Source organism: Gavia stellata, chromosome 34, assembly GCF_030936135.1.
Source record: "Gavia stellata isolate bGavSte3 chromosome 34, bGavSte3.hap2, whole genome shotgun sequence".
Lineage (NCBI taxonomy): Eukaryota > Metazoa > Chordata > Aves > Gaviiformes > Gaviidae > Gavia > Gavia stellata.
In genome coordinates this window covers 1046348-1072479 of record NC_082627.1, presented here as the reverse complement: position 1 = coordinate 1072479, position 26132 = coordinate 1046348, and the positions used below count along the sequence as shown (strand labels likewise).

Here is a 26132-nt window from a genome sequence, read left to right as displayed (position 1 = left end):
CTCAGCCTTCATCAGCAAGGTCTCCCAGACCCTGGTGCCTTGAGGCAGAACCCATGGAGAACAGCTATCAGTGGGTGGGGATCAAGTCACTCAAAGGAGTGAGAATATGTGAGAGAAAGAACTCCACAGACACCAAGGTCAGTGAAGAAAGAGGGGGAGGAGGTGCTCCAGGCACCGGAGCAGAAATTCCCCTGCAGCCCATGGTGAAGACCATGGTGAGGCAGGCTGTCCCACTGCAGCCCATGGAGGTCCACGGTGCAGCAGATATCCACCTGCAGTCCCGGAGGAACCCATGCCAGAGCAAGGGGATGCACCCAAAGGAGGCTGTGACCCCGTGGAGAGCCCATGCTGAAGCAGGCTCCTGGACGGACCTGTGGACATGTTGGGAGAGGCGCCCACACTGGAGCAGGTTTGCTGGCAGGACTTGTGACCTCGTGGGGACCTCACACGGGAGCAGTCTGTTCCTGAAGGAGTGAACTCTGTGGAGATGACCCAAGCTGGAGAAGTACCTGGAGGACTGTCTCCCATGGGAGGGACCCTAATCTGGAGCAGGAGAAGAGTGTGAGGATGAAGAAGCGTCACAGAGAACATGTGATGAACTGACTCAACCCCCGTTCCCCATCCCCCTGTGCCATTCTGGGGGAGGAGGTAGACAAATGAGGAGTAACTTGAGCCCAAGAAGAAGGGAGGAGAGGGGGGAAGGTGTTTTAAGTTTTGGTTTTATTTTCTCATTATGCTACTCTGATTTGATTCGCAATGAAGTAAATTAATGTCCCCAAGTCGAGTCTCTTTTGCCTGTGGCGGTGATTGCTGAGTGATACCCCTGTCCTTATCTCAACCCACGAGCCTTTCATTTTATTTTGTCTCCCCTGTCCAGTTGAGGCTGGGCAAAAAGGTGAGTAAAAGACTGATTGGATGCATTGGGTTCTCTCCTGGGACTTAATGGTATTATCAATGTCCCAGAGGAGCTGATAGAATTTGCAGATGACACAAAACGGAGGCAGGGGACCACTGTATACACTGGAGGGCTGCCTTCTGGAGGAACTTCAACAGCTTGGAAGAGTGGGCCAACAAGAAGTTACTACATTTCAGAAAGGAGAAATTCCAAGTCTTGCCGCTGGGGTTGCCTAACCCTGCGCAACTGCCCCGGCTGGGGCAAAGCTCAGTAGAAAAGGCCCTGAGGGTCGTGGGGAACATCAAGCTGCATATAAGTCGGTGGTGAGGCCTGGCAGCAAAGAAGGCCAACAGCATGGTGGCTGTATGAACAGGAGCAAGGCCAGGAGATGAGGGGGAGGGATTGTCCCCCTCTATCCAGTCTTCACTAGACAACACACACAGCACTGCACTGAGTTTGGGGCCTCCAGTCCCCAGTAGAGGAAAGAAGCGCTGCCAAGGGAAGGTGAGGGCCAGCAACAGCATTTAGTGCTTTAACCTTCCATGTGGGAGCGGTTGCTGGATGTTTTCAATTTTGGAGCTGGTCTCTGGCGAGAGTGAGAGTGTGAGGGGACGTTAGGTGTCGAAGGAGGTGCAGATGTCCAGGGTTTTTTACTTCCTTGAGATGGAGTTAGCTTTCCCCATAGGAGCCCTCATAACGCTGTGCTTTGTTTTGATAGCTTGAAAGGTGTTGATAACACACCAGTATTTTGGCTGAGTGGTGCTCGCACAGCATCAAGGCTGTCTCTCCAACATTCTCCCCCCTCACCCCCAAAGGCCACTCGAGTCGGGGTGGGCAAGATGTTGGGAGGGGACATAGCCAGGACAGGTGATCCAAACTGACCAAACGGATATTCCACACCGTGTGACGTCTGCTCAGGAATGAAAGCTAAGAGAAAGAAGGAGGAGAGGGGAGCATTCGTTGTGATGACGTTTCTTGTCCAGAGCAACTGCTACACGTACTGAAGCCCTGCTTCCCAGGAAGTGTCTGGACAACGCCTGTTGATGGGAAGTAGAGAATAAACCTTTTGTTTTCCTTGGCTTCTGCGCATGGCCTTGGCTTAAACTGCCTTATCTTGACCCACAAGTTTTTTCCATCTTCTTTCTCTCCCCCACCATCCTGCTGAGGAGGGCAGTGATAGAGCAGCTTGGTGGGTACCTGATGTCCAGCCAAGGTCAACCGACCGCAGACAAGTAACCTGGGATCATTATAGAGACATTGTCTGAGAATCCAGGGACTAAGACAGAAAAGCTAAAGCCCAAGAGGAATTCAATAATTAGATCTGGCCAGGAATATCAAAGACAGCAAGAAGGGCTTCTGTAAAGACACGGGAGACAACAGGAAGACTAGGGAAAAGTGTAGGTCCATTGCTCAACAAGACAGGAGACCTGATTACACAGGACATGGCAAAGGCTGAGGTACCGGGTGCCACCTTTGCCTCAGTCTTTGCTAGCAAGACTGGCCTTCAGTAATCCCAGGTCCCAGAGACCAGGGGAAAAGGCTGGAGCAAGGAAGATGTGCATTTGGTGGAAGAAGACCAGGTCAGGGAATGCTTAGACAAACTGGACAGACATAAGTCCCTGGGCCCAGATGGGCTGCATCCACGAGTGCTGCAGGAGCTGGCAGAAGTTTTTGTGAGGCAACGCTCGATAATCTTTGATCAATGCCAGAGACTGATCTCCCAGAGACTGGGAGTAGTCCCTGGAGATTGAAGGAAAGGAGATGTCACCCCCATCTACAAGAAGGGCAGGAAGATTCACCCAGGGAACTACAGCCCAGTCAGCCTCACCTTGATCCCTGGAAACCATTTCTGGGCACATGAAGGACAGGAAACTCATCAGGAAGAGTCTGCATGGATTCACCAAGGGGAAGTCATGTTTGACCTACGTGATTATCTTGATGAGGGGAGATGAGGGGAGAGCAGTGGCTACTGTCTACCTGGACTTCAGGAAGGCTTTCTACACTGTCTGCCCTAAGATCCTAGTAAAGAAGCGGTTGATGTGTGCGCTGGATTAGCAGACAGGGAGGTGGATTGAAAACGGGCTGAATGGCTGGGCCCAGAGCATGGTGATCAGTGGCATGAAGTCTAGTTGGAGGCCGGTAACTAGTGGTGCACCCCAGGGGTCAATAGTGGTTCCAGTCCTGTCTAACATCTTCATTAATGATCTGAGTGATGGGGCAGAGGAGTGGCTGATACACCAGAGGGTCGTGCTGCAAACCAGAGGCACCTTGACAGGCTGGAGAAATGGACCAACAGGAACCTCATGCAGGTCAACAAGGAGAAGTGCAATGTCCTGCCCCTGGGGAGGAGTAACCTCAGGCACCTGTCCATGCTCAGAGCCACCCAGCAGGCAAGCAGCCTGGCAGAGAAGGCCCGGGGTGTTTCTGGTGGACATCAAGCTGACCATGAGCCAGCAATGGGCATTTGTGACAAAGGAGGCTAATAGCATCCTCACCTGCATTGAAGTATTGCCAGCAGGTCGAGGGTGGGGGATCCTTCCCCTCTGCCCATCACTGGTGAGCTCACACCTGGAGTGCTGTGTGCATTTCTGGGCTCTCCAGGACAAGAGAGGCTTGGGCATACCGGAGAGAGTCCAGTAAAGAGGCACCAAGGTGATGAGGCACTGGAGCATCTCTCCTATGAGGAAAGGCTGAGAGAGCCAGGACTGTTCAGCCTGGAGAACAGAAGGCTCTGGAAGGATCTTCTGATTGGCTATAAATCCATGAAGGGAGGGTGAAAGAGGGTGGAGCCAGGCTCTTCTCAGTGGTGCCCAGTGACAGAACAAGAGGCAATGGGCACAAACCGAAACACAGAAGCTTCTCTCTGATCATCAGGAAGCACTGTTTGACTGTGAAGGTGACCGAGCACCAGCAGAGGTGGCCCAGGGATGTTGTGGATTCTTCATCCTTGGACATATTCTAAAGCCTCTGAGCATGATCCTGCATATCTGGCTCTAGGTGGCTCTGCTTGAGCAGGGACGTTTGCAGAGGTCCCTTCCAACCTCAACCATTCTTTGATACTGTGATTCCCTAATTCTGTGGTTCTGTGATTCTCAGATGGGGTTGAGCTGGAGGTCTGGGATTCAGTTGTGATCATGGGGAGGATGAGCCTTTTCTTGGCTTCTCTGTGGCAGCTGGTGGTCTTTGTGAGAGCCGTAGGAGGAGGGATCATGTGGAGGAGAACCTGGGGCCCTGTACACCACCCCGATGTGGGCCTTCAAGCAGCATCCCTCACTCCAAAGATCAAGCCCAGGTTGTTGGTGTATGAACAAAAAGGAGAGTCTGCCCCAGAAGACCCAACAAATGCACACACATGTACACACATGAACACGCAAACACACAATCCTGTAGCCATACACAGGTGCAATCATACACAGACCAACTCCAACAGGGAACAACACCTTTATATCTACCACACCACCAGCAGCACTCAAACAACCATAAGCAACACAAACAGCCCCATCCTGTTCCCTCTCTCAGGCTGATCTGATGTGAAGGTCACAAGTGGTCCATGCATCCCCTGAATGGGGTGAACTTACCCATGGGCACAAAACCACCCGCAGTCCCTCCAGTGTGGGCCTGGCCTTTGGGTCCGTGCAGGGGCTCTGACCAGGCTCAGGGCTGTTACCCACTTGGCAGCTCCAGCCCTAGGTCTCTCCAGATCCTGGTGTCCTCCTTCTCCAGCTAGCCCCACCTGGAGCTGGCCAGCAAAGCATGTACATACATGCACCCCAAACACGCGTCCAACAGTGAGTACACTCACACAGCCAATAGCCGGGAGCAGAGTTTAATAAGAAAGCAAAACTGTGGTGATCAGGCTTCTTCCTCCCAGTCCATCTTGACCTCTCCCTCTCTCTGCCCCAGTCTCCTCCACATTTAATACCCCTCACCAGTTGTACCCTCATTTGCTGGTTCAGATACCATTGCCTTGGCCATCTGGGCCTTAAATGGCACGACTGAGGGGTTGCCTTGGCACTGCTGGCCTTTTGAGTCTTGTCTGCCTAGAAGCTCCTCAACACTCCTCTCGAGTAATCAGTGCTGTTTGGCTGCTTGTCCCATCTCTACCCTTCAACGGCATGTGAGATCCAGCCGGGGCACATGGTCTTGCCTGTACTTCTGGTCCCTTCTCACACTCTTCTCTGCCACATCCTGAAATTTCTCATGCCATGGCCCATAGGTTCCCATGTCGTGTACAGGTGGCTTCACCCCAGGGCAGGTCCTCCCCAGGGACCTACTCATCTGCCTGCAGCTTTTGCCTCTGGAGTTCTTTAGGACCTCATGATGCCTGACTGCTCCTGCCCAATCACATTGCTGTGATGACATGACCTCACAGGCAACAGCCCAACTCTGTTGGCTTTAGACACCTCTCTCCCTCTCCCCTCTCTGAGGTGTCATCTGGGTCACACTGGGGTTTGTGATGTGCTTGATGATGTCACGGTATCTGCCTGCCTGCCTGCAAGTCAGTCAGGTTACTGCAATAGAAATGGCATCACACTCCACCTTCCAGCCGTGTCACCTTCACCACCTTCTACCTCTCCCCTCTCCTCAGCTCTTAGCACTGCTGGGGAGGTTTTCTGATGCTCCAGGTGACATCACTAGACCTGCCTCAGCACCTGACCAATTGAGTTGTTGCAAAAAAAAGTGCCTTCAAACCCATTTCATGGCTGCCTCTCCTCGCATCTCCCTGTTCCTGCAACGGAAGTAACCTTCCAGCCAAACTCCCAGGCACTTCCCCTTTGCCGGCCTCTCCTCTCCCCTCACCGGTGCTGTCATTGCTGCTGCACAGGCAGAAACGGGCTCGCCCACAGGGACTGCAGAGTCCTGGTGGACAGCTCGGGTGGTGGGAGGGAAGCCGTGGGTGGTGATGGCTTGTCAGGAAGGCAGGCAGGAGGGTGAGGAGGTGGAGGTGAGCTCGGGGCAAAGGGAAGGCTGGTGTGCACAGAGCCTTGCCTTGGAGGAAGCCTCATGGTCACAGCTCCTCAAAACCACAGGCAGCTGAAGCACCCCGCAGCCTGCTGGAAGGGCAGTAGGACCAGGCACAAGCAACCCAGGAGGTTCCTGGAGGGTGTTGAAGACAACATTTTGGCACAGGCGGTCAATGAGCTGAACAGGGCTGGTATCTTACTCAGAGACAAGGTGGATCTGGATGGGGACGTGAACTCTGAGGGCAGCCATGGCTGTAATGACTGTGAGATGGTATCAAAGCAGGACAACCAGAAGAATCACAGTGCCGGACTGCAGGAGAGCTGATTTCAGTTGGCGGAGGGTCTGCTTGGACTTTGACTGGAGGGTAAATGGGCTGTGAGGCCCTTTTAGCTCCTCAGGGACAACATCCTCAAAGCCTGGGAACACATCAGTCTGATGTGGAGGGAGCAGAGCAGGACCTGGCAGGAGGTTGGTGTGTATGCACAGGGACCCCCTGATTTGGGATTTCACACACCAGAAGGAAGTGCAGAGAAGGTAGAGGAGGAACAGGCTACCCAGGAGACAGATAGAAACCTGGCGTGGGGGTGCAGAGGTGGAGCCAGGAACGCTAAAGCTCATCTGGAAATGGTGAGGGGTGGGGAGGGTGACCAAAAGGGCTTCTTAAATTTGATACAGGCACAAGGAAGGCAGCTAAGGAAAACATGGTCCCAGTGCCCACTGAGGCATGGTCGAAGGCATGTGCAGGTAACTGCAAACTCAAATGGAGCAGTTCATAAAGACAGGGCAGCATCTGGAGGCATCCTCTTGGAGGCTGTTGGGAATTTCCTTTGGCCACCTGAAACGACAGCTGATGCCCAAATTAAGGGCAGCTCAACTCATTATGTTCAGGACAGCTTATAGAGTTATTCATTGGAATGCTTGGAGCCCTGAGCCATAGGGAGAGCTCAGTCTCTCTCTTTCCCTTCTCCATCAGCTCAGTTTACTAGATCTCCATTGGCTACCTTGGCATTTGCCTCATGCTCAACCCCATAGTGCCTGACAGAATTCAGGGCAGCTACTCAATTTAATACTCAGACCCAGGCCCACAGAGCTACATGAGATGCCAGGGCTTGCAGGAACTGCATAGGACTTACAGGAAAGCAGTTCCCATTCAGACACCCCAGACAGCATTGCAGGGAGTGTGATTTGCTGCCTGTGTGCCATTGACTGAAGCCGTCAGTCAGAGGCATCAGTCATCAGATGCCCTCAAAGAGGGAAGGTCTATCCCTTCTCTACACAATAGCTACAGGCACTGTGTGAACGTGAAGCACATCACACTGGGGTCTGTACTCACACCCATGAGGTTACAGTCCTGGGACATATAACCATTTTCCTAATGTACCTGGATACATCTTGTCTTCAAGGACAGCATCCTTCAGGCACAGCAACGATCCTTATAAGAACTCAATTGAAACTGAAAAGGGAATGCAACGGGAACCAAGATGAGCTGTTGCTAAATCAGGAACACTTAGAGAAGAATCAGAGATACTGTGGGACCACTGCTGAATGTGGTAAGAGTAGGTGTAGATAGATCTGAGATAGTCTATGTCCTCTTTGTCTCAGGTACCACCAGGAGATCTCCCAGGCCTTTGAGCTTTGAGGCAGGACTCTGGAGGAGAACAACCAGCAGCAGATGTGGATCAAGCCAGGAGTTACTTGAGTAAACTACACCCTCACCAGTCTGTGGGACGGGAGAGGTTGCATCCAAGGGTGCTGGTCAGCAAGATGAGCTCATGTGGATGACTGAGCACAGCCACCCCCAGCAGCTGGCATGCCCCATCTGCATGGCCGAGGCATGCACTCAAGGTGGAAATGTCTGTATCAGCCCTGACTGGCACAGGAGGGACCTTCCTTCCTGCTGGATTCTCAGGACAATCCTCTTCCTCCTCCTCTACCTGCAGACATCCACCGCTTTCCATTGCTGGGCTCAGACATGTTGTAAGGATTTGCTAAAGCCATCAGCCATCAGCTTATTTCTCACTGACATCCCCCCAAACCTCTCCCCCAGACCTACAACCAGCCAGACACTGCTGCTCAGGGCCACTCACTCTTCGGAAGAGGCCTTCCTCTGATTATTACAAGCCTCCTAGCTCCCTCCAGAGCTCATGCTGAGCTTTCTTGGCCATAACAGGGCCTTTATCACCATCTCTTATGAAATGGTTGTCTTTTGATGATCATCTGTGCAGAAAGCGTAGTCACAGAAAAGCACCAAACACATCAAAAGTGATGCCAAGTGAATTGCCAGTAAGAACCAGGGGAGCTACCTCCATGTCTGTGGCTTCCTGGCAAGGAGTCTGTCCTGAGCAGGGGATCCAGCCTCTGCCACTCTCTGGAGAGGGAAATCTGCAGTGTCCATGCCACCTGGGGACACAAAGGGTGGCTTCTGCAAGACCACCCTTCATCTGAACTGCTTCAGATATGTACTTGTCGATTGGGTATCATGCTGTATATTGCAAATACTGATTGAATTGGCATTGCCCCACGTGGCTACCACAGATGCAGATTGCTCCACTGCAGATATTGATATTTAGGCACATTAAGGCTTTTGTTGTTGTTGTTGTTGTTGTTGTAGATACTGATATTCTTAGGGAAATCACACAAACCCTTGAAGGATAACTGGAGGATTACCACTTTAGTGGCCCTCCAGTGAGCTGGTTCCTGTTTGTCAATGTCTCACTGTCATTGTGCAGGGTGTGGTGTAAAAGGTGCTGAGCAGAGGCAGATAATCACTTCTGGCTGTGCTTCTGCTCATACAGCCCAGGATGCTGTTGGCCGCCCTTTCTGCCAGCTCATGTTTTGCCTAATGTAACTCAAGCACCACCAGAGCCATTTCCACAGAGCTGCTGCCCCACCATGCAGCTCCTGGTATCTGTCACTGCAGCCTGTAATTGCCCTGCTCAGTCCTTGTGTCTTTGTAGAAGATGTATCTAAGGTTTGCTTTTTGCTTTCTCCTGTCATGATGACCTTCCAAAATGTATCAGAGCAGCCCTGCTATGACATCGGCCTGGTCTCTCAACATCCTTGGATTTGTCCCGTCTCGTCCAATGGACTACCAAGGGTTGACCTTCCCTAAGTAATCCCTGTCTTGATCTCCATCCACTCCTGGATTTCTCCTGGGGTTCTGCCTCCTAGGCACAAGGAACTGGGAGACCTTGCTGGTGAAGACAAAGGTCAAGATTACCTCACACCTATCTACACCTCCTCTTCGTAAATTCAGCAGTGGCCACACATTATCCTCATTTCTTCTTTAACTGTTCCTCAAGTCATAACAGCTCACTGTTGTGCCCTTGAACTCCCTTGCAAGCGTCAACTCTATGGGAGCTTTGGCTTTTCTCAAACCAACTGTATTTCTGAATTCCTCCTTTGTTTAATCCTTGCATCCATCTCTTGTATGCTTCCTGTTTCCTATGGAGCTTCCCCATGATTTTCCTGTTTCCCCAAACTTCTCTCCTGATTTCTCTGCTTCTTTTCCTGACTACTGGTATGGACAGTCTAGTACTTGAAAGACGCTGTCCTTGAAGACCAGATGTACTGAGCTGTGCTGCACTTCTATGTTGCTCACGTGGGCTCCCCCACTAAAAGTCGCTAGACTGGGCCAAAGTCTGCTCCTCCGAGGTCTGGCATCTGCACTTTCATATTGTCCCTATTTCATGATTGTGGCAGCTAAGGCTGACACTGGTTTTCACATTCATGTCCAGCTCTTACTTCTTTGTGAGTAACAGATTCAGATGAGCGTCACCATTGTTGGCCCATCTGGTACCTGTGCTATATAGACCTGTGTCCCAAGCTGTGTCCCAAGACCCTCCAGAAACCTCCAGGATAATTTGCATGCTGTTGTGCTCCCCCTCCAGTGACTGCCAGGGTGTTCGGTCATTAAATTCTCCAAGGGGACTTTGTCTCCCTCAACAGTGTCACCTTTACCAGTCTCTCGTCTGACCCTCACCCGCAAGGGATCACCGAACTAGTCCATCCCATAGAGGAGCTCCACACACCTAAGCAGCTCCTTCACACCGAGGACACCCACCTCCTGGTCTTCCTGTCCTGATGATCCTGATCATCCTGTACCCACCCATCCCAGCACCCCAGTCATGTGATCTATCCCAGCACCCTTGAGCTGTTATTCCCTCGAAGCGGAATGAAGAGGTGGCATGCAAGGCTCCAGCTCCTCCAGTCTGTGCCCCAGGCTGAGGCCATTGGTGCATGCCTGGCTTGGAGGTGAAGCTGATCTCAGGAAGAGATGATTTTGAAAATGTTTTTGGCTGTGGACTTCCGAAGACACAGGCACACTGTGAAAATTGTTGGCCTTAACCTAAAAGGTTAAACGATGGGGAAGAGAAGAACCAGCAGAGTTTAAGAGTGAAGGAACAGGTGTGGAGACCCCAGCGTGAGGCGTTTTCTATTCAAGTGCTGTCCTGCATCGACTGGATAGAGAAGGGACAAACCTTACATCGCTGCCATCGTGGGATTCGGTCACTGGCCCAAAGGCACTGAATTGGTTTGAGATGCCCTGGGTGGTGCCCGTCATGCAACTAGTCTGAATGGGGACAGGGTTCCTGTATAGGACCTGTGCTCTCTGTCGCTACATGCAGTTGTGCTGGAGAGCCCTGGCATCACACATAGCACTCCAGTCCTGTATTTGGACGTCAGAGTGAGATTCAGCTGCCCTGAATTAGGTTAGGCAGTGGAGGAGTGTATATGGGTAAAAAACTGGCTGGATGGCCGAGCCCAGAGAGTCATGGTGAATGGAGCGAAATCCAGTTGGCGGCTGGTCACAAGCGGAGTCCCCCAGGGCTCAGTTTTGGGACCGGTCTTGTTTAATATATTTATCAACGATCTGGATGAGGGGATTGAGTGCTCCCTCAGCTAGTTTGCAGACGACACCAAGTTGTGCGGGAGCGTTGATCTGCTTGAGGGTAGGAAGGCTCTGCAGAGGGATCTGGACAGGCTGGATCGATGGGCCCAGGTCCATTCTATGAGGCTCAATAAGGCCAAGTGACGGGTCCTGCACTTCCGTCACAACAACCCCATGCAATGCTCCAGGCTTGGGGATGAGAGGCTAGAAAGCTGCCCGGTGGAAAAGGACCTGGGGGTGTTGATTGACAGCCGGCTGAAGATGAGCCAGCAGTGTGCCCAGGTGGCCAAGAAGACCAACGGCATCCTGGCCTGTATCAGAAAGTGTGGCCAGCAGGAGTAGGGAGGTGATCGTGCCCCTGTACTTGGCGCTGGTGAGGCCACACCTCAAATCCTGTGTTCAGTTTTGGGCCCCTCACTACAAGAAGGACATAGAGGTGCTGGAGTGTGTCCAGAGAAGGGCGACGAAGCTGGTGAGGGGTCTGGAGCACAAGTCTGATGAGGAGCGGCTGAGGGAGCTGGGGTTGTTCAGTCTGGAGAAGAGGAGGCTGAGGGGAGACCTTATCGCTCTCTACAACTGCCTGAAAGGGGGTTGCAAAGAGGTGGGTGTTGGTCTCTTCTCCCAAGTGACAAGTGACAGGACAAGAGGAAATGGCCTCAAGTTGCACCAGGGTACGTTCAGGCTGGATATTAGGAAAAATTTCTTTACTGAGAGAGTGGTGAGACACTGGAATAAGCTGCCCAGGGAAGTGGTGGAGTCACCCTCCCTGGAGGTATTCAAGGAACATGTGGATGTGGTATTGTGGGACATGGTTTAATGGGCATGGTGGTGGTTTTTTTTGGTTGATGGTTGTACTTGATGATCTTACCGGTCTTTTCCAACCTTAGTGATTCTGTGATCTGTTATGAGACAACTGCCATTGTACTTAAAGGACATGAGGAAAATACAGCTGATGGTGGAGAGAAAGAGAAACGGATCTTTGCCTATGATACATGACTCCATGTGCTCAGCTAAATAGCTCTGCAATCTGCCCAGAACACAATGAGTAGGGAAAGGTTCCGTTGTCCTACATGTGGGCTTCTGCTGTCATTTAACCTGAAAGAAGGGATTCCCCACCAACCTCCAAGAAAACACGGGTGGGTGCTGCCCTGTCTCCCAGCATTGCTCCATTACAGCTTGCAGTGAGCTCCATGTATCTTGGAGCACCTCTGGCACCTCAAATATCACCAGGTGTTTGTGTCTGAACAACTCACTCCTGACCTCCATCTCCATTGCTTACCGTGGGAGCTTATACAATGGTATTTTGTGCACAACTGAGTTGAGGCAAGAGGAATCCCACCTCCTGTGTGTTTGTGTCAGGCATGGGAGGGAGCTGGTCTCTCTGCTGCTGAGCTGGGCTGGGCTCCTGGGATGGAGGGAGGGAGGGAGCTCATGGAGGACCAGCAGCGCTGCAGAGACACAGCTCTGCCCCGGAGCAGCTCCTCTGGGAAGCGCAGCAGGGCTGAGGGCACTGCCTGCAGGCACTCAGGGGAGGTAAGGGAAGAGAGAGTTGTTCCAGACAGTCTGGGGTGGGAGGATGCTGAGAGCTCATGGGGCGGGGCGGGGGGGAGTGAGACAATTATCACAGCCATCTACACAGTGAGTCTCTGGCTGCAGGGCAATGCACATGAGGATCCTGGAGAGGTCTGCAAAAGCTGGCACATCCACAGCTTACAAGGTCTGTAAGTACAATGCTCACAATTTCTCTAGTGTAGAAGAGAAGGACATGCTCCAGAGCAGGGTTTCCCTGCTGCACCATCAGATAGACAGGGCATGTTGGCTGCCTTCTCCCAAGGACAGCTGCAGGGGTGTAAAGGTGGGTGTGCAGCCGGGGGTGCCCAGGGCTGTCCTTCAGAGCAGGGACCCTGTGTCCCAGGGCTGTGTGCTGGGGCAGGGTCTCTGCCACCTTCCAGGGTCAGCTCTCAACTTGCCCAGGGAGCTCCCCATGACACTGTGGGGAGAAGCTGTGGCTGGAATGGGTGACCTCTGGCAGGGCAGGGTCCTTCTGTTGTCAAGAGGGTGCTGCGTGGGTCGGGGCTGCTCACAGCTCCACATCACCCCCAGGACATTTCCCAGGGCACTTCTCAAGAAGCACATGAAGGCAGGAGCCGCCTGGAAGGAAAGCTGCTTTCCAGGGTGTTTGCTTTCAGTTCCCTGCTGTGGTGGTGAAACGGTGATGGAGCTGGAACGTTCAGACAAAAGACCAAGACTCTTACAGCAATACAGTATGTGAACAATAGGTTCTCAAAAAGTCTGATGAAGTCCCTTCAGCCACTCCTTTGCCTACAGAAAGCACAAGAAGAGGTGGGAACAGAGGAACAGCTCCCCAGGGAGAGTTCCAGGCAGCAGAGACAGGGGTTGGGGGTGAAGTGAAAGTGCTGACAGCAAAGGCTGGGAGGGGGGATTTGGGCACCTCCCTGGCAGCCTTTCACTAAACATGTTTTTTCCACACCAAACCCTCTTAGAGTCCTCTCCCACTCTGTAGAGCCTCTGTCCTCAAGACCATGGGGGCCAGGGCAGAAGCTGCCTCCTCTACAGCCAGAGCTCCAGGATGGAGACTCTCCTGAGTTCCCATCTGTCCTTCCCTGCCCTTGCCTCCCTTGGCAGATGCACTGTGACATTTCTCCTTGTTTCTCCACCTGTCTCTGCTGTTGCTGTTCTTGTTTTCAGGCTCTCGGGATGGGGGTTTCACTCAGCAACTGCTCCTGCAAGTGCTGCCACTGCTGATGCCTCTCTCCATGGAAGCAAGGTGCCAAAGCCCCCTCCTAACATATGGGGCTCTCGGCAATGCAGTCCTTGGGGTGGGGACAAGGCTGACCCTCCATTAAGTATACTTCATTTCCAGAGCATCCAGAAGCTCACAGCTCTTCCCTGGGCAGGGGAGTGTGGAGGTCATTTGCACTTTCAGAGTGGATTCCTCTGCTCTCAGCAGTATACATTTTCCTTTCAGGCAAATATCTGAGTGTGATCACCATCCAGACCAAAGAAGCGTGAGCCAAGAACATCTGGGAGCAAGACTGACCAGCTCTCCTCCCTGTGCACTAAGGGTCTGTCCCTTTGCCTCCCAGGACTCAGTATAGCACTGGCAGAAATAGAGCATTAGCAGAAATGCAAGGGATGTCTACCTTCAAAAAACACTCCTCAGATGTAAGAGGGGAAATAGGAACAATATAAACAAGCCTCCCACCCCAGCCCTGTTCAGCAATTGGGTGAGTTGGGAGGGACAATGCTGAAAAGCTCTTTGATGTCACAAGTAGATTTAATCGGAGATCACTGCTGGTTCCTATTTTGCTGTTGCTGCACAGCAGTTCGGATTCCTCCACAGCAGTTCTGACTCCTCCACAGCAGAGGCCCCTGCTCCCCATTGCACCCAAAGCCAGCAAAACTCAGAGCTCCAGCCAGGGAGCTGCATGAAGGTCTTCCTGGAAGCACAGGGGCCATGTGGGCGTGGTCTCTGAGAAATGAAATAGATTTTGCTCAGAGAAATCCGTCCTAACTTATACCTGCTTATTATTCCTTAGGCCCCTGTTACCAGAGGGATCAAATGTCCAATGGCAGCTCCATCATGGAGTTCCTCCTCCTGGCATTGGCAGACACCCGGGAGCTGCAGCTCTTGCACTTCTGGCTCTTCCTGGGCATCTACCTGGCTGCCCTCCTGGGCAATGGCCTCATCATCACCACCATCGCCTGCGACCACCACCTCCACACCCCCATGTACTTCTTCCTCCTCAACCTCTCTTTTCTTGATCTGGGCTGCATCTCCACCACTCTCCCTAAAGCCATGGCCAGTTCCCTCTGGAACAACAGGGCCATGTCCTATGATGGATGTGCTGCCCAGGTCTTTCTGTTTATATTTTTTATATCATCAGAATATTTTCTTCTCACTGTCATGGCCTATGACCGCTACGTTGCCATCTGCAAACCCCTGCACTACGGGACCCTCCTGGGCAGCAGAACTTGTGTCCACATGGCAGCAGCTGTCTGGGGCAGTGGGTTTCTCTATGCTCTGCTGCACGCTGCCAATACATTTTCAATACCCCTCTGCCAAAGCAATGTCCTGGACCAGTTCTTCTGTGAAATCCCCCAGATCCTCAAACTTTCATGCTCAGACACCTACCTCAGGGAAGTTGGGCTTCTCATGATTAGTGGCTGTTTACTCTTTGGGCTTTTTGTTTTCATGGTGCTGTCCTATGTGCAGATCTTCAGGGCCGTGGTGAGGATCCCCTCTGAGCAGGGACGGCACAAAGCCTTTTCCACCTGCCTCCCTCACCTGGCTGTTGTCTCCCTGTTTCTTAGCACTGGCATGTTTGCCTACCTGAAGCCCCCTTCTGTTTCCTCCCCGCTTCTAAATATGGTGGTGTCATTTCTGTACTCGGTGGTGCCTCCAGCAGTGAACCCTCCCATCTACAGCATGAGGAACCAGGAGCTCAAGGATGCCCTGAGGAAACTATTCGAAAAGATGCTACTTCATCATCAATACTGTGACCATCAGTTTCATAGGACCTCTAGGGTATCTCAGGAATAGCCAGGACTATATTGTTTTCATATCTGTCTTTTTATTTTGGCTTTTTTATTTTTGTCTTTTTTTTTTTTTTTATACCTCTGACAATATTATTTCCCTTTAGATAATGTTCTTCTTGGCATCCTATCTGCCTGGATTTATTGATCAACAGACCTCATGTACATATGGAGCCAAGCTCCCTGTGTAGGTAGACACAATAAAGAAACCAGCAGAAAATTATTTGTCCAAGCTCCCATCTCTTATATGTTTTCTGGAGCTGAGAGTGCAGCCGCAGTACGCAGGAGGGGTTCAGGAGCAAGAGCGCAGATACAGCATGGAGGACCTACGCCCTTTCAATTGCCCTCCAGTGAGAGAAATGGCAGGGCTGGGGAGGTGAGGAATAAGGTTGTCCATGCAGTGCCTGACCTCAAGGGGAGCTGTTCCTGCCCATCCAGACTTCATTAGGAGACCCCCTGCATCAATAGGGATTGGCGAATTCTGCTATCGCTTCTTCTGTAAAGTGAAAAAGTAATAAAATAACAGGAGTTATTCTTCCCCTGATGTAGAACTGGCCACTTCTCCTTGTAAACATCAAGTTTGTTGGCTGAATCCCAGAATCCACATTCTCCTGGACTGAAGCTCTGTTTGGTCAGTTGTTAATGTTTGTATGCAGATGGCTTACCCTGATGGTGTCTCACAAGAAACCACAATGAGTCATGGCATGGCACTACAGACAATGAAAGAAGTTACTAGTTTAATTTCTGAACCAAGGAGGAATTACCATGACAACCATCTCTGAAACACCAGAGGAGGGTATAAAGCAAGCAATACAGGGCCAGTGGAGAAAGAGTAAATTAGGGTTGGTATGCTAGAGTGTGCTAGTGGAAAATGTATACTTACACAGAGACCCAGAAAATATGGCTCCCTCCAGGAGCTGGTCTTAGACTCTCCGTCTACCCTGGACCTGGCCCACAGTCTTCTGCCCTCTCATGCTGACCCCTCAGCTCTCATCTGACTCAGACACAAAAAGAAAGCATACAGAAGGGGTGAGCAAGGATGGGTAACCTGGGAGAAATACAGAAACATTGTCCAAGCATCCAGCAATGGAGTTAGGAAAGCTAAAGACCAAATGGAATTAAATCTGCCCATTGATGTCAATGAAAACAAGAGGGGCTTCTATAAGTACATAGGAGACAAAAGGTAGATTAGGGACAGTGTGAGTCCGTTGCTTCCATTGGAATTGGATCAGGTCAGGGAATGGTTAGGCAAACGACATACACACAGAGCTGGCAGACGTTATAGTGAGGCCACTCTCAATAATCTTTTATCAATCAAAGCAACTGGGAGAAATTCCTGAAGATGGAAGGAAAGAAAGTGTCACCCTCGTCTTCAAGGAGGGCAGGAAGGAGGACCCAGGGAACTACAGCCCAGTCAGCCTCACCTCGATCCTAGGAAGCTGATGAAACAACTAATCTTGGAAACCCTTTCTAGGCACATGAAGGACAGGAAAGTCATCAGGAAGCATCATCACGGATTCACCAAGGGGAAGTCATGCTTGACCAACCTGATTACCTTCTGTGATGAAGTGACTGACCTGGTAGATGAGGGGAGAGCAGTGGCTACTGTCTACCTGGACTTCAGGAAGGCTTTCAACACCGTCTGCCCTAAGATCCTAGTAAAGAAGCTGTTGATGTATGCGCTGGATAAGCAGACAGGGAGGTGGATTGAAAACGGGCTGAATAACAGGACCCAGCGGGTGGTGATCTGCAGTGCAACGTCTGGTTGGAAACCAGCAAATAGCTCCAGCAAATCTCTGTCTTTCTCATAGTGGGGAGCCCTGCACTGGACACAGCACTCCAGAAGTGGCTTCACCAGTGACAAATGGAGGGGAAGGTTAACCTCTCTCCACCCCCAGCAACACTCTTCCTAATGCAGCACAGGAAGGTGATGGCCGCCTTTGCCACAAGCGTGCACTGCTGGCCCATGTTCAGCTTGTTGTCCACCTGGACCACAAGGTCCTTCCTCACAAAGCTGCTTTCCAGTCAGTCAGACACCAACATGTACTGGTGGCTGGCATTATTCCTTCCCAGGGGAAGGACTTTGCATTTCTCTTTGTGGAACTCTGCGAGGTTCCTCTTGGCCCAGTTCACCAGCCTGTCCCGGTCCCTCTGAATGGCAGTGACGCTATCATCTGGGGTATCCACAACTCCTCCTTTTTTTGTGTAATCTTCAAACTTCTGGAGGGTGCACTCAGTCCAATCACCTTGGTCACATAATGAAGCAGTTCAACACTGTTTGACCCAGTGTTGATTCCTGGGGCACACCGCTAATGACTGGCCTCTAGATGGGCTTTGTGCCCATGACCACAGCCCTCTGGGTTCGGCCATTCAGCCAGTTCTTAGTCTACGTCCCTTTTGTCATGGTTTAAGCCCAGCTAGCAACTAAGCACCACACAGCCACTCACTCACTCCCCCCAGGTGGGGTGGGGGAGAGGATCAGAAGAGTAAAAGTGAGAAAACTCGTGGGCTGAGATAAAAACAGTTTAATAGGTAGAGCAAAAAACACCGCGCGGAGAAGCAAAGCAAAAGAAGGAATTCATTCACCACTTCCCGTCGGCAGGCAGGTGTTCAGCTATCTGCAGGGAAGCAGGGCTCTATCACGCGTAGCGGTTGCTCGGGAAGACAAACGCCATTACTCCGAATGTCCCCCCCTTCCTTCTTCCTCCCCCAGCTTTATATACTGAGCATGATGTCATATGGTATGGAATATCCCTTTGGTCAGTTGGGGTCAGCTGTCCTGGCTGTGTTCCCTCCCAACTTCCCGTGCACCCCCAGCCCCCTCACTGGTGGGGTGGGGTGAGGAGCAGAAAAGGCCTTGGTGCTGTGTGAGCCCTGCTCAGCAGTAACTAAAACATTCCTGCTTTATCAACATTGTTTCCAGCCCAAATCCAAAACACAGCCCCATACAATCCAAAACACAGCCCCATACTAGCTGCTATGAAGAAAGTTAACCCCATCCCAGCCAAAACCAGCACATTCTCCACCCCTTATTCCATACCATTTACATCATGCTCAGGTCTCACACCATCCAAAATGTTCTCATTCCCTATCATCGCCCTTCCCATCCTTTGATATAGTACACAGATATCATTCCCTTAGTCTATGGACCACCCCGGTGAAATATTTGTAAAATGTCCATAAATGTCCATTGAGTTCATGTAGTCCATAACTTTGGGCTCCATCTGTTATGGTGGTCACTCAGGACAGGAGAGATGTTGTATTGAATGGAGTTATTGGGCACCACAGCTAGCTCAGGTCGGGTCACTGCTGCACTTGCACTGCTTCTTGTAAGGCTTCTCCTCCATTGGTTCAGGTGGTTCCTGCTATAGTAATTCCTGTAACATATAACTCAAATTATGGATTAGTTTCACCCAGAATTAAATTACCTTGAGGTACACACTGGACTTCCCCATTCTTCTGCATTACCCACCAAGTGCACCCAGGTCCTTGAGCAAAAACAACCTGATGAATAGGTTTACCTTTTCCTGAGGAAGGAATAACCCAGACTGTTTTTCCCAGCAAGTTCCTTATATGTACTATGGGGATCTTATCTCCTTCCACAGTGCGCAGGGGTTTTGATTGGGCAGGGCCAGGTCGACTGGCAGAGCCTCTAGTGTTAACTGGCCAAGTGGCTTCTGCTAAATGTGTATCCCAATGCTTAAATGTCCCAGCACCCATTGCTTTCAGTGTAGTTTTTACCAGTGCGTTGTATCGTTCCATTTTCCCGGAGGCTGGTGCATGGTAGGGGATGTGATACACCCAGTCAATGCCGTGCTCCTTGACCCAGGTGTTAATGAGATTGTTTCGGAAATGAGTCCCATTGTCTGATTCAATTCTTTCAGGGTGCCATGTCGCCATAAAACTTGCTTTTCAAGGCCCAAAATAGTGTTCCGGGCAGCGGCGTGGGTCATGGGGTATTTTTCCATCCATCCGGTAGTTGCTTCCACCATTGTAAGCACATGCTGCTTCCCGTGGCGGGTTCGTGGTAGTGTGATATAATCAACCTGCCAGGCTTCCCCGTATTGATATTTCAGCCATCGTCCTCTATACCAAAAAGGCTTTAGCTGCCTAGCGTGTTTGACTATGGCACATGTTTGACATTCATGGATGATCTGTGCAATAGCATCAACGGTCAAGTCCACCCCTCGATCACGAGCCCATTTGTATGTTGCATCCCTTCCTAAATGTCCTGATGTGTCATGGGCCCATCGAGCTATAAATAGCTCACCCTTATGTTCCCAATCCAGATCCACCTGAGCCACTTCAATTCTAGCAGCTTGGTCCACCCGCTCATTGTTTCGATGTTCTTCAGTGGCACGACTCTTGGGTATGTGAGCATCTACATGACGTACTTTTACAACCAGGTTCTCTACCCGAGCAGCAATACCTTGCCATAATTCAGCAGCCCAGATGGGTTTACCTCTGCGCTGCCAGTTGCTCTGCTTCCATTGCTGTAGCCACCCCCACAGGGCATTTGCCACCATCCATGAGTCAACAGAGAGATAAAGTACTGGCCATTTCCCTCGTTCAGCAATATCTAAAGCCAGCTGAATGGCTTTCACCTCTGCAAACTGACTTGATTCACCTTGTCCTTCAGCAGTTTCTGCCATTTGTTGTGTAGGACTCCACGCAGCAGCTTTCCACCTTCGATGTTTTCCCACAATACAACAGGATCCATCTGTAAACAGGGCATATTGCTTCTAAGTCTCTGATAATTCATTATACAAAGGGGCCTCTTCAGAACGAGTCACCTTCTCTGGTGACACTCCGAAGTTTCGGCCCTCTGGCCAGTCCATGATCACTTCCAGGATTCCCGGGCAGTTGGGGTTTCCCATCCGAGCCTGTTGCGTTATCTGTGCAACCCACTTACTCCATGTAGCATCAGTTGCATGATGCGTAGAGGGGATCTTCCCTTTGAACATCCAGCCCAGCACAGGCAATCGAGGGGCCAAAAGGAGCTGTGCTTCAGTACCAACTACTTCCGAAGCAGCTCGAATTCCTTCATATGCTGCTAATATTTCTTTTTCAGTTGGAGTGTAACGGGCTTCAGATCCCCTATATCCCTGACCTCCAAAACCCTAGAGGTCTCTCCAGGCGCTTTCTGCCAGAGGCTCCAGGTGGGGCCGTTATCCCCAGCTGAGGTGTAAAGCACATTTTTTACATCTTGTCCTGTTCGGACTGGCCCAAGCGCTACTGCACGAACTATCTCCCGTTTAATTTGTTCAAAGGCTTGCTGCTGTTCAGGGCCCCATTCAAAGTCATTCTTCTTCCGGGTGACTCGATAGAGAGGGCTTACGATCAGATTATAACCTGGAATATGCATCCTCCAGAAACCCAGAACACCTAAGAAAGCTTGTGTTTCCTTTTTGTTAGTTGGTGGAGACATGGCTGTTATTTTATTGATCACATCCATTGGGATATGACGACGCCCATCTTGCCATTTTATTCCTAAAATCTGAATTTCCTGTGCAGGCCCTTTGACCTTACTTTGTTTTATAGCAAAACCAGCTTTCAGGAGAATCTGGATTATTCTTCTCCCCTTCTCAAACACTTCCTCCGCTGTGTTGCCCCACACAATGACATCATCAATATACTGCTGGTGTTCAGGAGCTTCACCTTGTTCCAGTGCATTCTGTATCAACCCATGACAAATGGTAGGACTATGTTTCCACTCCTGGGGCAGTTGATTCCAGGTCTCCTGGATACCCCTCAGCGGCAGTGTGACTTCATTCAGGCCTCAATAGTCCACTGTTAACCGCCACTCTCCATTAGATTTTTGCACGGGCCATATGGGACTACTAAAAGGTGAATGAGTCCTACTGATCACTCCTTGACTTCCCAGTTGACAGATCAACTTATGGATGGGAACCAGGGAGTCTCGATTGGTGCAATATTGTCATGGTAGCAATTGGCACCTGCTGTTCTTTAACTTGCAGCAACGCCACCACAGAAGGATCCTCTGAGAGACCAGGCAAGCTAGACAGCTCTTTAATTTCCTCCGTACTCAAAGCAGCTATACCAAAAGCCCAGCGGTACCCTTTTGGGTCTCTGAAGTACCCTCTCCTGAGACAGTCTATGCCAAGGATGCATGGAGCCTCTGGACCAGTCACAATAGGGTGCTTTTGCCACTCATTCCCAGTTAGGCTTACTTCAGCCTCCAACACAGACAGTTCTTGGGATCCCCCTGTGACTCCAGAAATACAGATGGATTCTGCCCCCTTGTAATCTGATGGAATTAGAGTACACTGTGCACCGGTGTCCACTAGAGCTTTCTACTCCCGTGGGGCTGATGTGCCAGGCCACCGAATCCACACAGTCCAGTAAACCCGATTGTCCCTTTCCTCCGCCTGACCAAAGGCAGGGCCCCTCTGCTCCTGGTCGGAGTCTTCATTACTTGGTTTTTGTAAGTTCAAAACAGAAGTTCCTTCCTCAGAATCAAAGTTACAGTCAGCCCTTCTACTCTGCCCCACAGACACTGGAGCAGTAATTGTCCTGGGTGGATGCTTTTTAGCTGTTGTTTTTCCTTGCAATTCCTGCACCCGAGCTTCTAGTCTCCAGGGAGGTTGACCATCCCACTTCCTCATGTCCTCCCACTGCTCACACAGGAAGAACCACAGGGCTGCACGTGGTGTGCACCACCCATACCCTTTCCCTTGAACAGGAAAAGGCTGACTCTTAATAGCTGAGGCTTTGGTTGGAGTGGATGAGGAAATCCTACCCTTCTCAGCTTGCTCAAACATGTTTTGGGTCAGTCTGTGTCTGTCCACAGCCGAGACACAAGCACACATGGAGGGAGCAAGATTATCTTCGTATTCTCGGAGCTGCCTGGCCAGTTCATCTCTAGTTGGTGCCTCAGTGCCTGTCCAGCTCATTATCGCCAGGGTGTGGGTGCATGACGTCGCTGCACCTTGTATAAACTTCCGCCACATGGACCGTGTGCACTGGATTTCATCCAGGTCTTTGGATGCCTGGTCATTATAGATCACCTCCAACACAGCTAATTCCCTCAGATACTGGATGCCCCCCAGAATGTTGGTCCATTTCCTTTGAGAATTTGCAAGTTCTTCCTTGAAGGGATACCTGTCCTTCACACTTGACAGGAGTCGCCGCCAAAGACTGAGGACTCCTGCCTTTTTTCCAGTCCCTTTGTCAATGGCCTTATCCTTAGCAAGGGATCCCAGCTGCTGGGCTTCCTTACCCTCTAATTCCTGACTACTGGCCCCAATATCCCAGCATCGAAGCAACCAGCTGAGAATTAGCTCACCTGGTTGATGGCTAATATCTTTTTGCATATTTCACAGCTCACTTAAGGATAGGGAGCGGGCGGTTTCTGTCTCACTGATTATCTCAGTCTCTTCCTCCTCCTTTTCTTGTGGAGGCTCTGCTGCAGAACAGGCTGCCTCTTCTGATTCTTTCTCCTGCTCCCTCTTAGGAGAAGCTTCTTCATCCCTTACTGAACGAGCTGACTTCCGCTTCCACTGTTTCTTTTTAGTTATAGGGGCGACTGATACAGTGCCTGGTTTATTTCCCCTCTCTTCTTCCTGGGGGTGCTGCATAGTATCGAGCAGTGTTTGGTAGATACTGGCCAGGGCCCAGCACAGCGTGGTAAGTTGTGCCTCTCTGGAGTAGCCACAGCATTTTTTTTCAAACAGTCTGCTACTTCATCAGGATCCTGTAGTTGTTCAGGGGAGAAAGTCCAGATCATTGGAGGTGAGAAGTTCTCTAGATACCTGCCCATATTCTCCCACATGCCGTGCCACCCATGACCATACTCTCACGGAGCCTGGCTCATATTCCTAAATTGCTTGTTGGCCTTAGACAAAACTGAAGCAATATCTCTAAGGAATACCAATAGAAGTATTTTAACCACCCACGGATGTTCAAGGTACTGAGAAGCCATTGTAACGAGGGAGACAACATCACAGAAGGAGGAAGCAAGGGTGCTGTTCTGTATTTCTTCCACAAAATAACTCTCAGAGGAAGGAGCACAATTGTTAAATACATCCATGAGATGGTACCCGAAGTACAGTAACAGATTCAGCGCAGAGACCAAACACCAGATTACCCAGCTCAAGGTCAGTGTTTTAAAAACAAATCTCCCAGGCAAAACATCACTCATTACTGCAGAGCACAGCAAACTGAAAAAGCGCACAGCAATCTTTAACAAGTACAGCAAAGAAAAGATCATGGTGCAGATCAAATAAACTAATGTTGACCTGTAACTTTTAACAGATAGAAGTTCTGTTGAATCTGTTATTATCTCAAACCCTTTGTGCCCCACGATGGGCGCCAAAAAGAACTGTCATGGTTTAGTCCCAGCCAGCAACTAAGCACCACACAGCCGCTCGCTCACTCCCCCCCAGGTGGGATGGGGGAGAGAATCGTAAGAGTAGAAGTAAGAAAACTCGTGGGTTGAGATAAAGGCAGTTTAATAGGTAGAGCAAAAGCTGCGCAAAGAAGCAAAGCGAAAGAAGGCATTTATTCACCACTTCCCGTCGGCAGGCAGATGTTCAGCTACCTGCAGGAAAGCAGGGTTCCATCACACGTAACGATTGCTTGGGAAGACAAACGCCATTAGTCCGAATGTCCCGCCTTTCCTTCTTCCTCCCCCAGCTTTATGTGCTGAGCATGACGTCATATGGTCTGGAATATCCCTTTGGTCAGTTGGGGTCAGCTGTCCTGGCTGTGTCCCCTCCCAACTTCCCGTGCACCCCCAGCCCACTCACTGGTGGGGTGGGGTGAGGAGCAGAAAAGGCCTTGACTCTGTGTAAGCCCTTCTCAGCAGTTACTAAAACATCCCTGTGCTATCAACACTGTTTCCAGCACAAATCCAAAACACAGCCCCATACTAGCTGCTATGAAGAAAGTTAACTCTATCCCAGCCAAAACCAGCACACCCCTTCCTCCAGACACTGCTCTTCGTCCTCTTGCTCATCATCTACACTGCGACTGTCTTTGGGAACATCCTCATCGTTGTGCTGGTGATGGCAGAACAGCACCTGCACACCCCCATGTACTTCTTCCTGGGCAATCTCTCCTGCTTGGAGACCTGCTACAGCTCCACTATCCTGCCCTGGCTGCTGGCCAGCTTCCTGACTGGGGACAAGACCATCTCTGCTCCCGGCTGCATGGCTCAGTTCCACTTCTTTTCTAGTTTTGCTGGTACTGAGTGTTACCTGCTGGCGGCCATGTCCTATGATCGGTACTTGGCCATAGGCCAGCCTCTGCTCTACGCAAGCCTCATGACCTGGAGGGTGAGTCTCCAGTTGGCAGCTGGGTCGTGGCTGGGGGGACTGCTGCTATTTGCAGCACTCACCTTCCTCTTATCTCAGTTGCAGTTCTGTGGCCCCAAGGCAATTGACCACTTCTTCTGTGATTTTAGTCCATTGCTGGAGCTCTCCTGCAGTGACACCAGGGTGCTTACACAGGTCGCTTTAACCTTTGGCTTCTCGCATGTGGTATTCCCTTTTCTGTTCACGCTGGCCTCCTACGTGTGCATCACAGCTGCCATCCTGAGAATCCCGTCCCTCACAGGCAGGCAAAAAGCCTTCTCCACTTGCTTCTCTCACCTTACTGTCGTCACTGTCTTCTATGGCACTCTCATCACTGTCTACATGCTGCCCAGAACAGCCCCCCTGAGGCAGCTCAACAAAGCCTTCTCCTTTTTCTACACCATCCTCACGCCCCTGGTCAACCCCCTCATCTACAGCTTGAGGAACAGGGAGGTCAGGGAGGCCCTCTGGAAGGTGCTCAGGAAAGCCAAGGCCTGCTCCTGGTAGGAGAGAGACAGTAGGGACAAACCACTTGCAGGTCTTTCACAAGGGCAAGCGCTGCAGCCTGAGTGCATCTCCAGAAGTGTGTGCCTCTGAGCCTGCTTCAAACTGGTATGGATGGGGATGAGAGGAGAGCTCTCAGAAAGAAAGATTCTTGTATAGGAGAGACTGTGAAAAATGTAGCGGGTTGGCTTTTCCCTTCATAATAAACGCGTTGGTGATCTTATCAATGTGAACCGTTGAAATGACAAAGTACTCCTTTACTAAGAAAGTAGAAGAAGAAATTTGGGATGACATCTGAGTATCTTCCACAGACAAGTGTCGGGGCACATCTTTCCCTGCCACAGCTGTGTTCCTCTGGCTCCAGCTGGAGCTTTGTTCCTTTCTCTTCACCTTCTGGTAGGGAAACAGGGACAGCCCCCATCCTAGCTCCTTCACCCTTGGAGGATCAGGCTTTCCTTCTCAGCCATATTTCTCTACCGGAAAGCCTTTACTCAGCCTTCCTCCAGAGCCCAGGGAGAGGAGTGGGCTTGGGGGCTGGATTCCCACAGATCTTGACTCCTTCGGTCCCCTTTGAGATGGGAGCCTTTGCCACCAGGGCACACAGCCGACTCCTCTTCAGCTTCCTCACCAAGAGCCCCATGGCCTCTTCTGCAAAGCTGTTCTCTGACCACTTGGCCCCTCTGGCTTTTTGCATGGGGCTTTTGGGTTTACTCCACCCCAATGTGCAGGACTCTGCCCCTGCCTTGGCTGGATTTCAGCATGCTCCTGAAAGTCCCATTCTGCAGCATGTTGAGAACCCCCTCAATAGTGAATCCAGAATCTCAAGCAGCAGCTAACAGAGACCAGAGCTCTTGGGTCACTGGCAGATGGGCACTGAAGGATCCTCCCCTGGTTTAACCTAGGAGAGGCTCAAGAGAGAGTCTATAACCTTGTCACAAAGGGATAAAATGATCCTCGGTCTCCTGTAAAGAGCAAACTCCTTGTGGGATATTGAACGAGGTTTGTG

At 50.9% G+C, this 26132-nt stretch overlaps 1 protein-coding gene across 1 annotated transcript; it reads left to right on the top strand.

Annotated features, from left to right (window-relative positions):
- Positions 1–14496: 14496 nt before the first annotated feature.
- Positions 14497–25129, top strand: LOC132320208 (olfactory receptor 5AP2-like; the record flags this gene model as incomplete). Its single annotated transcript, XM_059832480.1, has 2 exons — positions 14497–14628; positions 24260–25129. Coding segments are annotated over 2 exons (1002 nt in total), but the record flags the coding sequence as incomplete, so codon positions are not given.
- Positions 25130–26132: the final 1003 nt, after the last annotated feature.